Source organism: Malaclemys terrapin, chromosome 1 (genome assembly GCF_027887155.1).
Source record: "Malaclemys terrapin pileata isolate rMalTer1 chromosome 1, rMalTer1.hap1, whole genome shotgun sequence".
Classification (NCBI taxonomy): Eukaryota; Metazoa; Chordata; order Testudines; family Emydidae; genus Malaclemys; species Malaclemys terrapin.
The window spans coordinates 235,440,181-235,458,555 of NC_071505.1; the positions used below are offsets into that span (position 1 = coordinate 235,440,181).

An 18,375-nucleotide genomic window follows, 5' to 3' on the forward strand; every position below is an offset into this window, starting at 1 on the left:
GGCTGGGTCTCCCAGGATCACTATGGGCATTTCCACATCCCCAGTTGGAATCGGCTCGTCTGGAAAGAAAGTCCATGCATGCAGCTTTCTATACAGGCCAATGTTCCTGAAGATGCAGGCGTCATGCACCTTCCTTGACCACCCTTCGTTAATGTCAGTAAAATGACCCCAATGATCCACCAGCACCTGCAATACCATAGAGAAGTAGCCCTTTCTGTTGATGTACTCCATCGCAAGATGGTCTGGGGCCAAAATGAGGATATGAGTGCCATCTATTGCCCCACCGCAGTTAGGGAATCCCATTGACACAAAGTCATCTACTATTTCCTGCACATTGCCCAGAGTCACAGTCCTTCGTAGCAGGAGGTGATTAATGGCCCTGCATCACTGCAAGCCCTATAGTGAACTTCCCAACTCCAAACTGATTTGTGACTGACCGGTAGCAGTCTAGAGCGATCACCACGCACTTTTCCACCATTAGGGCAGCTCTCATTTTGGAGTCCTTGCGCCGGAAGGCAGGAGTGAGCGCCACACAGAGTTCCAGGAAGGTGGCTTTGCGCATATGGCTCTGCAGCCACTGCTCATCATCCCATACCTGCATCACAATCCAGTTCCACCACTCAGTGCTTGTATCCTGAGCCCACTAGCAATGGTCTATCGTGTACAGCTGCTCTATGAATGCCAACATCAATCTTGTTTCTTTCCATGGCACACAGCAGGGCAAGCACCACGGATTCCTATTCAGATTTGCAATTCATGAAATACTGCAGGATCAGCTGTGTTATGTTCATAATGCTTATCACAAGACTGGTGAGCAGAGATGGCAGGCAAAGTTTAAAGGTGCAGTTGAAAAATGGCACAAAATGCAGTCGGAAGCCCTTGGAATCATGGGACCGAGAAAACTGCATCACGGGGTGATGATCCTGCCCCCAGGATGCACTGTGATCATAGCAGGAGAAGGTGGTGATTTCACAGTGGCATAGCTATCCATGGTGCACTGCTCTCTCTGATGATTCTAGAGCACGAACTGTGGATGCGTTCTCCTGATATAAAGAGCATTATGTGACCATGCACAAGCAATGTAATTACAGCGGCTTATGATCATGGATGTAACTTAAATTGACTTAAGTATGTAGTGTAGCCATGGCCTAATAAACAGACTATACCTGGAAAAAGGGGGAGATAAAATTTAAATTTGCCATCTGAAGGTCAGAGGTGAAAGTAAGCCAGTGCAGCGTACCGGTAAGAAAGTGACCACCGGTACAGGCTGGTACACAGTTGACGTTAAAGCACTGCCGTAGCAACTCTTTAAGCACCATACCGGCAGGGTCGCTGATGGGTGGGGCAAAAGGAGCAGTTGCCCCGGGACCTAGCGATTTAAAAGGGTCATGGGCTCTGGGCCCTTTAAATTGCTGCCGGAGCCCCGGGCGGCGCGGGCTGGGCAGTGCTGGCTGCGGAAGTCTGCCCCCAGCCCCACCCCTTCCACCCAAGGCCCCACCCCTTCTGGGGGCACAGAGCCGCCCCCCCCCCCCCCAGCTTGCCCAGGATCCCGGCCGCCCTGTGTACCGGTAAGTCCTAAGTTACTTTCACCCCGCTGAAGGTTCATGTTTTTTTTTTTCTTTTTTTAGGGTATTTATCATCCACTGGAAAAAATTCTCACCAGAAGACAGCACTACAGCTAGTGAACTCCTCCAATTCAGCTTTTTCACTGTCTCACTTTCATTTTCCTGTTTTACATTTCATATACAGCTACCATGTAGTTATTCTTTTGATATGAAAATAATCAGCACAAAAATCCTTTTTTTGTTGTTATTTCTTGTTAATTTACCTAAATCTCCAAGATAGCTTCAGCCTTGACGTAAGTAAAAAATTTTCCAACTAAGTGGCTCTGCAGGATTTGAAGAAAATGGGTTTGCTGGTATAAACTCACAGTAGATCTTTGTGGACTATTGGCAACATTGCAAAGTACACCACGAATCCAAAAGAGGAGTAGGCCCCACTGATAACATACACATAAGTACTGTAGCAACTAGAAGCTCTGAGGCAACCTTTAGTTAAGCTAGTATGGTACTCGGAGCAGGAAGTTACTGTAGAAGTACAGTTTTTAAATGAAGGGCTGTGTGTGTGTGTTTGTTTTGAGGGTAATTCTTTAGTGGGAGAAGGCAGAGAAGAAATTCTGTATGGGATTTTGGAAGCTCAGTAATATATTTTTCAAGTTCTAGTTATCCTTGCTGGACTGGATGAGCAGATTGGCTGAAATAAAATCTGGCATTGTTTAGAAGGTTAGCCTTTCAAGTCAGGGTTGGGGGAAACAGGTGGAACAGTGCAGCAAAGCCAGCATTTTTCTCCTGCCAGGTACTTGGTTCCTGGATAAATACCAGAGTTTAGCCTCCACAGTTTTCAGGATCTCCATCACCCTGAGAAACACTAGCTTCATTCTTTATAAAAAGACACATTTTTTTCTGTAGAGTCTCTGAGACACACATCTCTCAAAAACATCACAGGCAGATGTTAAAAGCAGTAAGTGATACCACACAATGGTGTTTTTGAAAGAAAAACGTCCCAGAGACCAATTTAAACAATGTCATTTTGAATACTAGTGGAATTTCATATTAACAGCCTCCCATCCCTTCAAATTTATATTCTTGGCATGAAATCCTGGCCCCATTAACTTCGGTGGGACCAGGATTTCACCTTGATCTTGTCCTTTAGACAAGACTATCAGCCACCTTTTGACTCATCTATCCTAACTCGTCCTGGTGAATTTGGCAGACAGCATCAAGGGGTGTTTACAGTACATCACTGGATGGATTTCTCTTTCCATGGCTGCATGCCTTGCCATATTTGCCACCTTCTCTGGTTCAATGAGACAAAAGCTGAACCCTAATAATGTACATTTCAGAGTTAGTGGTTTGTATTCTTGAACTGAAACATAAAAATCTACATAGAAACAAAAACGTGGATTGCTGTATAAAATACATAAATAATAATATAATAAATAATATTTTGCACTTGTTAAGTGGCTTCCATCTGAGGATCTCCAACAAATCTCTACTAATATCCATTAATTTATTCTTCCCCTACGCAGCAGTGTTGTATTATCCCCATTTTACAATTGAGGAAAATGAGCTACAGAGAAGTGAATTGTCTTGCTCAAGAGTTCCACACAAAGTCCAAGACAAGATCCCAGGTCTCCTGCCAGCTAATTGTGCTTTAATTACAAGAATATTTTTACTCACCACAAGAGTAAAGATGGCTGACATCAGGCAACACACCACAATACACAATGTATACAGACATTAAGTATCAAAGAGTGTCCTGCAGCGATTCAACATATTTAATATTTATTATCCAAGTCTTTTTTTAAATTTATACTACCATTCATTTATTATATTGCTCTTGATTAATACCTCATATTTCTGCAGAACGTTACATTTTTCAAAGTATTGTACAAATATTAATGAGCTAACCTTCAGTACGGTTTGATTATTGTTTTAAACATGTGAAAACGGAGACAGAATTTAAACAACTTTCATAAGGCCCCACAGCAATTCAAGGGTGGAGCCAAGATCACAACTTTCGGCCTCATGCACAGTCCGCTAGACAATGCTCCCTCTGATATACAGCATTCTAATGTTTTACATATCAGCCAAATGTGAGAGGCCTGGACTACAGATGTCAGCACAGGACTAGAAGCCAGGAACTACTGAGTTGTACTCCGATCTTTGACACTGACACACTGTGAACTTGGGCCTTTCACTTAACCTCTTTGTCTCAGTTTCCTCATTTATGACATGGCAACTCTATCTCACAGTGTGTTAGTCTGTACATTGCTTTGAAGATGAAAACACCTATACAATGCTAAGTAAATATAGACAACAAATAGCCCACACTTATGAAAATATAGATATATATGTGATCAGCAGGAACAACTGCAGCACATTCCACTGACACTGTGGAAAATCAGATAATTGAGAATTAACTTGATGTTCAAGAGCCTGAGTTGATAAAAGCTTGATGGTCATAGGACTGCAGTGTTACTTTTTGAGAGTAGGGAGTACGGATGTTGATAGATTTCACACTGGTAAAAGGGATCCCCTGAGCAATGTAGTCTCAAAATGATGCTCGTGGCTAATGCTCAGAAGAAATACAGCCAAAATCTGTTATAAGCTGGCAAAAACAAATATAAAGGAGGCCTGTGATTCTCACAGGTGAAAAATATTAGCAAAAGACAAAACTTTCAGAGTCATATATTATAAAAGCCTCCCTTAATCTTGGCTAATTCTCTTGTAAAAAGGGAGGGAAAAATCTGGAATATTTTGGCTTGAAAACAGATGTGGGAGGGATAATAAATATATTGCACTGGAGTAGCTTATTAATAGTGTTTACATTACAGTATTAAGTAATTGCACTAGCATGTAGAGTTGAATGTATAACAGTGAATCACATTTGGGATAGACGAACCTGTTGTGGTCTGAACTGGACATGAATTAGAATGACAAAAAGTTATAAAAGAAAGTTGCATGGTAATTCCAAACTTATTCCTTTAGCAGGGTTGTTTTGGGGAATTTACAAAGCTTGAATCATTTTTTCAAAAATTTTTGTGACTATGAGAAATCTCATGGCCTTGAGCTATTTTTGGCAGAGTTTCTACATCCAGCATTTGAAGCTATAGAACATGGAGCTGGTCAGAATATTTTTTGGGGAGGGGAAGGGGGACTACAGAAAATTTAAACAAAAATGAAAATGTTTTCACTTGCATCAAAATATTCAATTTTTTTTTACTTTTTGTCAAAAAACCCAAACATTCAAAAGTTTTTGGCAGCCAAACATTGAATATTTTACCTGAAAACTGCCCCAAACTAAAAAAAAATAATTCAGACAGTAACTGCCAATCATTGGGGGAAAAGCAGATAAAGGTTTTATGAAGATTTAAAAAAACAAAACAAAACAGAAACTTTCTGCAAAAATATTAATTTTGTTGTAAACCCAATTTTCCAAAACCAACCAAACAAAAAAACCCAGGTTGACAGAAAAATTTTGACCAGCCATAAAAAAATCTCTTTGGGATTTACAGATTTTAAACATTCAGTGAAAATCTGGTCAGGTGACCCATGAACTCCTATGCATAATAAGATAACATGAAATGAGTTCATCAGATCCAGAGAGCTTGTGATTTTAAAAAATATATTTAGTCACAAGTGACATTAATCCATTTGGAGAAAACTCTGGTGTGCTTAAATCCTTCTTACTGAGTGTACATGTCAATGCAATCTTTTAGGCCATTTCCTACAGTCATTCTGCATATGGACATGCCAGGATATAGCCTGACACCGACTTCCTCTATAGCAGTGTTTCTCAAACTGGGGTCACCGCTTGTGCAGGGAAAGCCTCTGGTGGGCCGGGCTGGTTTGTTTACCTGCCCCATCCGCAGGTCCGGTCGATCGCGGCTCCCACTGGCCACAGTTCGCCGCTGCAGGCCAATGGGGGCTGCTGGAAGTGGCGGCCAGTAAATCCCTCAGCCTGCACCGCTTCCAGCAGCTCCCATTGACCTGGAGCAATGAACCGCGGCCAGTGGGAGCTGCGATTGGCCGGACCTGTGGACGGGGCAGGTAAACAAACCGGCCAGGCCCACCAGGGGCTTTCCCTACACAAGCGGTGAGCCCAGTTTGAGAAACACTGGTCTATAGTCTTCGGTAAGTCACACACTAACATTTATTTCAGTTTATCTGTAGCACTAGGATAAGTGTCCTTATTTATCTACTTCATTGGGGTCTTCTGAGATCCAGCAAATAAGTTAATGTTTATGAAGCTCTTTAAATGGTAAATATTATTACCACCAGAATTAATTCCTGCAGAAACATATCTAGAGAGTTAATACATGCAGAAATAAAACACTGGCTGTGTGTTCACTTAAAAAAATCCTCCAGGCTTCTCTGCTTTGAAAGGTTACAGATACTACCCTTGGTCAAGTGACTCAGGAGAAACCCAACAAAGTTATTTGTGTGTCTGTTTTTGCTGTCCTGGAGTAGGCTGGCTGGGGGGGGAGGGGGGTAATCTCTGAGGAAGACTTCATGTGAATGTTCAGTTCAGTGTTTCTGACTGATTCAGCGGGGTGATAAACCTGTCCCTTTGGAGCTGTGTAAATAATGTTTGAAGAATGGCAGTAAATCTAGACAAAGGATGAACAAACTGCCATTGTAGCCACGTGCATCGGGTTTGCACCTGTGGCTTGTAACAAGCAGAAAAAATACTTTTGTTAAGGAAAAAAAAAACACAATTAACTTGCTCCTCCCATTTTTTCTCTCTCACTTTTATCAAGGCCAATGTGACCTGTTCTGTGGATTGTTTTTTTTAAAGATGAGAGTCCCTTAAAGCTCTTCATTGCTCTTTCCCGTCAGTCTCAGAAATGCCACTTGTTCTCTATTGACTCTTTAAACACTCCTACTAGGCTGCTTAGAAATCTTTCCCAGGAGCGATAACTCATAAAAGTAGCTCTGAATGTTCTTAAGTTCAAGGGCTCCTTACAATTCTCCCCCATCAAAGATTCATGCTCCCTCCACTCCACCAACTAAACACTTATTAAAATTAATCAAAATGGTTTCCTCATCCCTGCTTCAGTTTTTGCAGCTTCTGATGTGAAGACTCGCACCCTGGCTGGGCATTTTTTCAAGATTTTTTTGCCAGTTGCAAAATTGGTCTGGGTGGTACCTTCAGACTGCAAGCTACAGTGATCTGTAGGGGGAGAATGAGTCAATTATTGAGTACTAGTTTGTTTATGTAAGTGTGTGTGTGTGTGTGTGCGCGTGACTGTGTGTGCACACATGTGTGGATTGTAGTGTCCAAATGTATTATCCTCTGTATACTTTTTTAATACCTGGTGCAATCAGGTTCATTCCAAATTTTTAAAAACACCAATATTCAGAAGTGCCAAAGATCAGGGATAAAATTAACCTTAGCAGATGGGGTTAGCATTGATGTAAATCAGAAGAAACTCCATTAACGCCAATGGAGCTACACTGATGTAAAATCAGCATCAGCAGGAGGAGAATAAGACACAACCTTTGTGTTTGTATGCACAATCGTGTTATTTATATTTACATCATTGTAACACATTGGCATTCAGCTTTCTGTTAAACTATTTAGAAAATTTTAACTTTGGCTGTTTTTGCTTTCCCCCTTTTCTCTTTTCCATTCTTTCACTCCTATTTTTCTTGCCTGCTGCACTATGTCTTGTATCTCTTCCACTATCTTTCAATCTCTGTTGTTCTCTTTCCTTCCCTGTACTTTAATATACCTGGTTTCTCTTCCTCCTCCTTTCCCTGAATTCTATTTGCAACCTACCTCCCCCATGTCCTTTCAGGCTCTCCTTCCTTCTGTATCTCTTTTTCACCCCAATAGTCTTCCTAAATATAATGGTTTCCATTTAAAAAGTTACCATTTACCAACAGTTACTATAGTTTTCCCCTGTTCTTAAAATAGGAATAAACATCGGTACCTCAGACCCTGCTGTGTCGTCATTATTGACAAATGGTAACAATATAAAGGTGACCCCTGTAAATGTTTTACATTACAAAATATGTATTACGCTAGAAAGCATTCTAACAAAGAGAAGGTTAAGGGGTGAGCTGATTACAATCTATAAGTACTTATATGGGGAATAAATATTTAATAATGGGCTCGTTTATCCAGCAGAGAAAGGTGTAACATGATCCAGTGGGTGCAAGTTGAAGGTAGACAAATTCAAACTGGAAATAAGGTGTAAAATTTTAACAGTGAAAGTAATTAACCACTGGAACAATTTACCAAGTGGTGCAGTGGATTCTCCATCATGAACAATTTTAAATCAAGATTGGATGTTTTTCTAAAAGATCTGCTCTAGGAATTATTTGGGGAAGTTCTATGGAGTGATCACAATGATCCCATTTGGCCTTGGAATCTATGAAGTAGAGTATGTACAGTTTCAATGGGGTTCAGTGAGACCACTCATTGAGTAAGGTACTACTCAACATGAATAAGGATGTCACAATCTGGTCCAATTTATTTAATAAAGCCCACTCATGACACTTTACCTAGTCTGCCACAAACAAATTTAGTATTTTCTGCATTCATACAATACAACTTACAGAATTTTAATGAAATTTTACTGAAAGAAAACCTTTTTTATACCCCCAATATAAAATACGACCTAGCCCCAAGATTACGTCAAAGTATAGCATCTGCTTATGTTTTACATATTAAATATCAGCAAAAATAAGTGTTCATTTCTCCATGATACCTCCAGATGGCATTAAAACTCTTCTCCTTTAAGTCTTTATTGTAATACGATTTTTTTTAAAATGGAACCATTGGAAGCATTCTGTACCAACATACACTATTAACCGTTCTCAACAATCATATTATCAGAAGGCATAAAGCTGCTAGTGCTTTGTTTATTAAACAAGTTTGACTAAATATAACATAATGTAATTACATTCTACAGCAAAACCTACAGGACAAGCCATTCATAGACCATGTCAAATCTTTTTATAGATTCATTTCCAGAAGATTTTTTAATATATATTTATATCAGAAATCAAAACATTCAACAATCACACTTATTGTACCTTCTTCTACGGGTACTTTTGGCCATGTAACAGATGGTGACACCTTGCAAGACTTCCATGATCTAGCACTCTGAATTTAAATAAGAAGAGCCAGAGGACACAAATTACAGACAAGATGCACTCTAAAATTCACATGACTGCACTGTGAAAAGAATTCCACTCCCACTCAAATGGGATAAAAAGGGTCAGTGATTTTGTAGAAATTCAATCCTCTCCTAACTCATGTGAGCAAAATCAAGTTTGCTGATCTAGCCTGGTTTTTTTTGTTTTAAACTTTGAGTCCCTCCATTTGAAGAGTTGGTTTTTTCTAGTAACAGTAAAACAGTCAATTCCCTTGTACACTAAAAAAGATAAAAAATGGGAAAAACCTCTACTGTTGCATTAGAGTAAAGGTGAACACTGATATATTACAAGTGCCTGTTCCCATCTGTTTCTCAACTGCTTTTGTTAATTCAAAAACATCAACAAAATCGTGAGAGACCAGAGGTAGCTGTAATTGGATTTCAAGTAATTCAGAGGTGAAGTTGCAGACTGCAGTCTTTTAAAATTACATCAGTACATCAAAGGCATATGTGACATGATATCTTCTGGAAAATGTGACAAACTTCTGCAGCTTTAAGGTAATATTGGACCTCTCCGGTTGTAAAAGCCTACCTCACTCACTCACTCCACTAAAAATAATTTAATATTTATTCAGCTTGTTACAGAGCCATCTCACTTTTCAAGATCTCTCACAATAAGGATGCTAATGATTTATGAACAATTAACTATGAATCATTACTTAAAAGCCTTTTAAAGAACAGCATCAGTGAAAGAGCTTCATCTTAATGAAAACAAACAGAGAAACACTATTTGGCATGACAAAGCAGATAAAAACATAGCAATCATCGCTGATCACAAATACGAAACTGACTTACGATGTATGTGATGCACTGTTTTCTGGATTCTTTGGCTCAGCATCACCTTTCCCTTAAAAAAGAAGAAAAATAATATAAAAAATAAGTGAATATCAAAATCTTTATGGTGTTAGAGGTCAATACATTATCAGGCTAATTTTAACACTTTCAAAGCGTATAGAAGAATGTAAATATCATATGGCGGGAAGCTGGGACACTAACTGAGCACTTGCAAACTGGGAGGTAACATCAGCATGACTTTTCCTGTCCCTTGTCTATGTGCTTAGGGGTAAGTTGTAAAGCAGGCCTGACAATTTCATGACTATCAGATCCCTAGCAAGAAGGCAGGAAACTCTGTAAGGCTGGCTGCTTGCAGGATAGAAGGACAGAATGCCTTGGAGCCTTAGTCACTATAGGCCTGAGGTGACAGATCAGTCTGAAGGGTTTGGGGATCCCTTCCCTCCCCGCCCACCCCCCCAAAAAACCACAAACAAGCAAACACTTTGATTCACCTTATTTGCTGTGAATACTGCTCTCTGAACAACCTGCGGAACCCCAGTGCTAGATAGTCCCTAGTCCCAACATGGCCGTGCAGGGTATACAGACATATTTGGGCTATCCAGAACTTGACTTTGAGGCCTGTGCAGATCACTGTGACTGTGCAGTTGCTGCTCTGCTTTGTAAGCAAGCAGGTGTGGAGAAGACAGAGAGGCTCAGGGAGCAGCTGGATCCATGGCTCTTTTCCTTCCTGACCTCAAGTGCTCCCCAGAAGAGCTGTCTGGAACCACTCTGGGAACTAAGATGCATCTTTTCAGTGCCACAGTACATTACTTCCCCTTACTTGTACAAAAAGAGAGGCCCAGTTACAATTCTACCTTGGTCCCCTCCCAGGACAGTGGTCACATATGCTGCCCCTTACACAGGGCTGTGGGTCACTGCCCTAATTTAGCAACCATTAAGGAGAAACATGGTTGGTCTGAAAGCCTTGAGGCAGTTGGATTTTTGTTTTGTTTTGTTGTTGATATTGTACCACCTTGCTTACACACCATTTATAATCTGAGTGCAAAATATTGTTTCTATGCTAGCCAATGGCTCAGGCACTTGTGTACCAATGGGCACTGAAGTGCTATTTAAATGCAAGTTTGTGATGAACAGGAGATGAAGAGCTGGAGTCTGACTCTGACTATCTTACAGATGGGACCAGTGTTCTTCCATTCAGTTTTAATGAGTTTTGTCAAATCAAAATTCATTTGTATTCTGTGAAATAACGTCTGAAATTGTTTCAGTGTTTTCTTGTGTGTAGCGCCTGATTCACACCCATTGAACTCAATCAAAAATCTCTAATAGACTTCGAAGGGCTTTGGATCAGGCCCCAAGACATTACAAGAACTTCAGCGTTACATATGAATAGCTGTTGCCAAAGTTCTCAAGTTTGATTTTCACTAAATCAAAGGTGGAAGAACTTAGGGTATGAAATGAATGTCTGGGGAGAAATATTGGCCTCTTTAAAGTCAATGGGAGGTTTGCCATTGACTTAAATGGATTTCACTCCTGGTACTTTCCCCAGTGCAATCCTGAAACAAGCTGAAATAGTTGTTCAAGATAATGATGCCTCTAGGAGCAGGGGTCCAGCAAAGGAGTCTTTGGTTAGCTTACACACTTGGTACCTGCATCAGATGTTTCTAGGCCTTCTAGGCTTTTAGGGAGGGTTTCACTGAAACATTGCTTACCTTTGGGAAGGAGGGGAAAAAATCAGTTGTTCTTATCACCAATCAGCCTTTGAAATCAGACCCACAATTTTAAACCAATCAAAAGCATTGGCATGAAGCTAGTCATATCTATTTTTATCAAACATTTGCTACACACAGAATGATCACAAGATAACACTGGTCTACAATTTTTGAGAAGTCATCTGCTTCAGAGATAAAATGTGCTATTTATTATGTATTTTGATGTACAGAATTCAAATATGACAATTAAAACAACTGATTGGCTACTGTTTCTAAGATATTTAAGTTTTTACATTTTATGTCTATGTATATTGTGTAGATAGTAGAGTTTTAATCATAAATTGTAAACCTAGGTCTTTTCATGTGTTTATGGTTGCGTTACATGATAATATTTCACCTGTCCTGTTTATGTAAACACTTTAAAAATCAGCAAAAGGGTTATATAAATAAAATTTATTATGAAACAAAAGGCAAAAAACTATTCTGTACATAGTTTAGTCCTATTCAGTGTCTACTCTGCACTTCTTGGCTTGTCTCTTGTATTCATTAAATGGAGCATCTCTTGTCACTGTCCAGCAATAGTCTGCAAGCATTGATGGGCTCCATTTGCCCTGATAGCGTTTCTCCATTGTTGCAATGTCCTGGTGAAATCGCTCACCGTGCTCGTCGCTCACTGCTCCGCAGTTCAGTGGAAAAAAAAAATCTAGATGAGAGTGCAAAAAATGTATCTTTAGTGACACGTTGCAACCAAGGCTTTTGTATGCCTTGAGGAGGTTTTCCACCAACAACCTGTAGTTGTCTGCCTTGTTGTTTCCGAGAAAATTTATTGCCGCTAACTGGAAGGCTTTCCATGCCGTCTTTTCCTTGCCACGCAGTGCGTGGTCAAATGCATCATCTCGAAGAAGTTCACGAATCTGAGGACCAACAAAGACACCTTCCTTTATCTTAGCTTCACTTAACCTTGGAAATTTTCCACGGAGGTACTTGAAAGCTGCTTGTGTTTTGTAAATGGTCTTGACAAAGTTCTTCATCAGACCCAGCTTGATGTGTAAGGGTGGTAACAAAATCTTCGTTGATTCAACAAGTGGTGGATGCTGAACACTTTTCCTCCCAGGCTCCAATGACTGTCGGAGTGGCCAATCTTTCTTGATGTAGTGGTAATCTCTTGCATGACTATCCCATTCGCAGAGAAAACAGCAATACTTTGTGTATCCAGTCTGCAGACCAAGCAAGAGAGCAACAATCTTCAAATCGCCACAAAGCTGCCACTGATGTTGGTCATAGTTTATGCACCTGAAAAGTTGTTTCATGTTGTCATTGGTTTCCTTCATATGGACTGCATGGCCAACTGGAATTGATGGCAAAACATTGCCATTATGCAGTAAAACAGCTTTAAGACTCGTCTTCGATGAATCAATGAACAGTCTCCACTCATCTGGATCATGAACGATGTTGAGGGCTGCCATCACACCATCGATGTTGTTGCAGGCTACAAGATCACCTTCCATGAAGAAGAATGGGACAAGATCCTTTTGACGGTCACGGAACATGGAAACCCTAACATCACCTGCCAGGAGATTCCACTGCTGTAGTCTGGAGCCCAACAGCTCTGCCTTACTCTTGGGTAGTTCCAAATCCCTGACAAGGTCATTCAGTTCACCTTGTGTTCTGAGGTGTGGTTCAGAGGAGGAGGATGGGAGAAAATATGGGTCCTGTGACATTGATGATTCAGGACCAGAAGTTTCATCCTCTTCCTCTTCCTTGTCTGACTCAAGTGAGAATGATTCTGGTGCATCAGGAACCGGCAGTCCTTCTCCGTGGGGCACTGGGCTTATAGCTGATGGAATGTTTGGATAATGCACAGTCCACTTTTTCTTCTTTGACACACCTTTCCCAACTGGAGGCACCATGCAGAAGTAACAATTGCTGGTATGATCTGGTGGCTCTCTCCAAATCATTGGCACTGCAAAAGGCATAGATTTCTTTTTCCTGTTCAACCACTGGTGAAGCTTTGTTGCACAAGTGTTGCAGCTTATGTGTGGGGCCCACCTCTTGTCCTGATCTCTAATTTTGCAGCCAAAATAAAGGTGATAGGCTTTCTTAACCATAGTGGTTATACTGTGCTTTTGTCATGCAAAAGTCACTTCACCACAAACATAGCAGAAGTTATCTGCACTGTTCACACAAGTACGAGGCATCTCTGCTCACTTTGGCTGAACAAAAATGTGTCCCTTTGGAAAATCAAACACTGACAAATAAGAGAGCACGACACTGTATGATTTCTAGAGCTGATATAGGGCAATTTGTTCAGCAGAGTGATGTAAGCTTCGTTATGATTGCATCATTCATGACTTCTAGGAATAACATGATGCTATTCATATCATGTATGATGCAATACCAGCTTCAGATTGCATTATTCATTGTTTTGCCTAAAAAGCAAGTACTGTCCAAACCCAGTCATAGATTTATTCATAGATCCAGTCAAAGATGTATTTTAGTCATTTCTGGTTTAAATTGAGATCCCTTCCCTTTATAACTCACTTATCCTCCGCCATTCCCAAGTCAAGGGTCGTATATACTGACCCAATAGCATATCTTGAAAACTAGAGCCAATCAACAATTTTAAGCATCTTTTTCGTTCTCAGTGACCCAGAGTTAGTAAAGTTTGACTACATTTATTTCAGAAGCATTTTGGCTGTAGAGCAGTGTTTGTATATTTTATATAATTACATTGTGCCTTCAAAAGATTACTTAAGACTCAACACACTATGAGCCCATTTTAGAGACTTGATTATGAGAAAGAGCTGCTGAAGGAGTTACTCAATATCACACAGTGAGTTAGTATCTGGGACAGAAATTACAACTCAGCAATCCTGACTCCCAATTCTAACTATTAGATGCCTTCTCCACACAGTTGCTTTAATTAAAATATAAGTACCTGTGTCATCATTTTCTCCCAAAGAAAATAGGGTTATTCTGGGGCGGGGTGGGGAGATAAGTTCTGAGTATTTGGTTGTGACTAGACATGGACCAGAGGTGAAGTGCAAATTTGAATCCAAAACTCTAGTCTCATGGTGTTCAGATTCAGTTGTCAAATTGGAGCTGGGAAATTTGGGTCTGGCTCTGAATTTCCCAAAGTTTAGGCAGGGATTAGTGATGTTGTTTTGGTTTAGTTCCATGGCTAGTTATGCCCCTTATGCCTGTCACTGGATATCCGGCACATAGACTGGCTTAGCAACAATCTGCCTTGAAATATCGGTCAGTACCATATCTACATCCCAAAACAAATAATAGTTCATCATAGATATTCTATTTGTAACGAATACTTTTGTTAATAACACATTAGTACAGTGAGCATTGGTGGTTTTGCATGCAAATGGGATGTGAGATCCTGAGTGACTTGTTGGCAGTTTGTTCTGCACCAATTGGAAAAGCTGCAGTATTTTAGTTCTGCTCTTAGCAGCAATTAGTGTTATGGCAATAAGAAAAGCAGAATAGGTTCTGTAGCAGGGATGCTATTTAGCCAAACAGGATATTAATGAATTACTCTACAGTGAATGTTTGCAGCTGCTTTAATGCTCATAATCACTTAACATTTCAGGGGGAAGGGAGAGCAATTATACAGCATATAAGAGTAAGAGGGAGAATGGAGAATTAATGCCTTACTGACTCCACAGAAAGAACTGTACCATTACTCCAATGAGTCACAGAAATTCAAGAAAAAAATGTATTTACTAAGCATGAATGATATTTAAAGATTTGGAATTCAGATTCAGTTTGATAAGCCTAGTAAAAGGGTGTTGCTTCTCTGAGCTATCTGTCCTATTTGAGCCCACTCTTATCCACACTCTATCTTCCAAGTCTTCACACAAACTGCCAAAACCAATCTGCCCTTGTCTCTCCTTAGTTGAAGGTACTATTATGAGGGACAGGCAATTCAGCAACCAGCTAATCTTCTTTAGCTCCACGTATCATTTTCTGGGCAGGTTATGAGGCCCTTCCCCTCCTCCATCTCAGTCTTTTGCAGCAGGTCAAGAGTCTCACTAAATGTCCTACTTCTTTTGCAGGTCTGCTGTTGGTCTGCACTCTTCCAAAAGACTGATCTTCTGGAGCATGTGCATATGGCTGAAGGCCTTCTAGCCTCAGTTTTTCAGCTGTAGACCTGGCTGGTTTCTGCTGCTTCCCACTGAATTGGCCCTTTTACCATTTCACATTCTAAGGGTAAAATGACCCACAGTGCAAAGGCCCATTTCAAATCCACTTTCTGAAGGGGTGGGGATAAACTGAGATTGGCCCACTGTACCCCGGGTAGAGGAGAGGGCCTTATAGGCCTGGCTTGACATGAATAACTGGACATGGATGAGGCCTCATTTCTTGGGAGACAGGATTAGGGAGGTACATGGATTGGCAGGCTGGAACCAGAATGTCTGTACTAGCTAAGATAAGGGGGAGCACTCAGGGAACCATTTACAATGGACAAGATTACAATGGATAAGACAAGTGTGGACCATAACATAAGGCAGGGATCGGCAACCTTTCAGAAGTGGTGTGCCGAATCTTCATTTATTCACTCTAATTTAAGGTTTCACGTGCCAGTAATACATTTTAATGTTTTTAGAAGGTCTCTTTCTATAAGTTTATAATATATAACTAAACTATTGTTGTATGTAAAAAAAATAAGATTTTTAAAATGTTTAAGAAGCTTAATTTAAAATTAAATTAAAATGCAGAGCCCCCCGGACCGGTGGCCAGGACCCAGGCAGTGCGAGTGCCACTGAAAATCAGCTTGCGTGCCGAAGGCGGCACGCGTGCCATAGCTTGCCTACCCCTGACATAAGGTAAAGAGTAAATTGTGCAGAGATAGTGTGTATTGTACAGGGATTGGTTCTTACAAAGTGATCAAGCCAATCCCAAAACGTGTCATGAAATGTACTGTAAATGCATATAAAGGAAGAGGTTTTCTGTGTAACTTTGGATGTGTGGCACAGCCTATATCGTCCCCTATGCTTGGGACTGATGAACTCAGCGTAGCTTTACTGTATGCCAAATAAAGGAATCTGAGTGACAACGAAACTGGCGTCAAACTGAGTTCTTGAGGAACCAAGTTGGAGAGGTCTTGGGGGAACCCCAACAAGCCTCAGGGTTCTTGTCTCCCAGAAGACCACCATATTAATTTTCTAGATACAGCAGAAGACTGGTAATCAATTTCTATTACCAGCTCTGCCCGTGTTCTTTATGTAATGCTGACACCCTGGGTGGGTTGACGGCAGCAGGGATCAAACCTGGGAGCTAGATCTTAGTGCATGAGCCTCTACTGCTTGAGACTGTCTTAGCCAAGGTGTAGCAGGCTCATCAATCTCTAGTTGGCATAGCCACGATTAGAGAGGGACAGAGTGCCACACCAAGTAGGTGTAGCTTACATTTATGAGGCTGAGCAAGTCACTCAATTTGTCTATGCTTCAGTTTCCCTGTCTGTATAATAGGGATAATAGTGATTGTATTACTTACCTCACAAGTGTAACCTCAGACCAAGGGTGACCATCTTTTCAAAAGGCAAAAGTGGAACAGATGCAGGAGCCCCACCCTCATCAGTGACCCCATCTGCTGCTCCTCCTCCTCTTCCCCCGAGACCCCACCCTCTGGCCAGGCTGGCAGCCAGAGTTGGGCAATGGTAAGAGGCATCCAGGGAGCCTGGGCTGCTGTGGAGAGCCCCAGACCCTCCACCGGCCCTGGGTGAGAGACCAGGGTACCAAGAGCAGCTCCCGGCCTGTGTCCCGACCCACAGGGCGCGCTGCCCAGGACAGGTGGAAGGTTCAGGGCTCCCCACAGTGACCCGGGCTCCCTGGGTGGCTCTTACTTCTGTCTGTCTCCAGCTTCTGGCCTGGCCAGGGTGTAAGGCCTTGGGGGAAGAGGAGGAGGAAGCGCTGGAGCCTCTTGGCAAGGGGGACTAAGGCCCACCTCAGCTCCCCTCCCACTGGGAAGAGGCTGGTGCTGCCCCTGAGCCTCGGGCAGGCATAGAGCAGCGCCACAGGGAATCCGAGACAAATGCTGTCGTGGAGTCATTCAGCCTGAGGCCAGGATTTGAACTCTTCATTTCAGGACTGTCCTGTCCAATTTGGGATGGGTGGTCAACCTAGCTAGACCACAATCTTCAAAACACAAGGGAAAATGAAGCAAGACACGCAGGTAGGTGGTCAATCAAATCATGTAATAACCATGAAACAGTTAAGTCATGAACACGGAGTTCAGGGAGCAGGAACCAGGAACCAAACAGGAAATGGAAGAGGGAGCAGGAAACAAGATGCAGAAAGGCAACACACATATCAGTCACCACAATTTCCTTCTTTTCTCCCCAACAGTTCAGCGGTACCTTGGCAGAGGCAGCCGGTGATCCCAGGGCTGGAGGTTACAGCTCTGATTCAGCTCAGGGGCTGGATGCTATTGATGTGGCACAGCTTTCCTGATTTGCCACATATCCTCATACAGAAAAAAGTCTCCTCTTCCCGATCTGTTTCCCTTGCAGTAGGAAGTACGTCTTGTTGGTTAACCATGTGTTCTCTGTGTGGTAAACACACTCGCCATGCTCCATACCCTGCAGCCCCGCAAGATCATGCCATGAGTAATGAAAATGCTTCCAGACCCTCACCTAACATACACTGCTTGTCCAGGATAGAATGTGTGGAGTCTTGTGTGGATACGCTTGTTGAAAGTCATATATTTCCTGGTCACATCAGTTGGCTTCGAGGATCAGTTGGCAAAGGGGTGGGATGAGCCTTTTCCACTAGCATAGACAACTTGGTGCTCATAGGTCAGTTGAACAGCCAGTGGAATGGGGTTTCTCCAGTATTTTCATGAGGTGTGCTCCAAATAACATATAAAGCATGACTTAATGCAATAGGTAAGAGTATACCTAGAAGTTCCTGCAGTATGCTAGCTCCACACTTCTTCAGAGTCCTATGTAGTCTTTCCACTATGCCATTTCCTTGGGGATGGTACACAGCAAATTTATAATGTACTGTACCAATACTCATCAGAAAATCTTCAAACTCTCTTTATAGAAAAGGTGTCTCGTCTGAAACAAGGCTCTCTGGTAGGCCAAACATTGTAAATAAAGTGGTTAGGCAAGAATTTAGCTCCTCAGAG

General features: G+C 41.6%; 1 protein-coding gene across 1 annotated transcript in view; it reads right to left on the reverse strand.

Annotated features, from left to right (window-relative positions):
- Positions 1-18,375, reverse strand: part of AFF3 (ALF transcription elongation factor 3) — a 452,244-nt gene that overhangs the window by 155,528 nt on the left and 278,341 nt on the right. Inside the window, exon 7 of the mRNA XM_054009691.1 lies at positions 9,524-9,575. Coding sequence (XP_053865666.1) covers positions 9,524-9,575 — 52 coding nt within the window. The remainder of the gene's footprint in view (positions 1-9,523; positions 9,576-18,375) is intronic.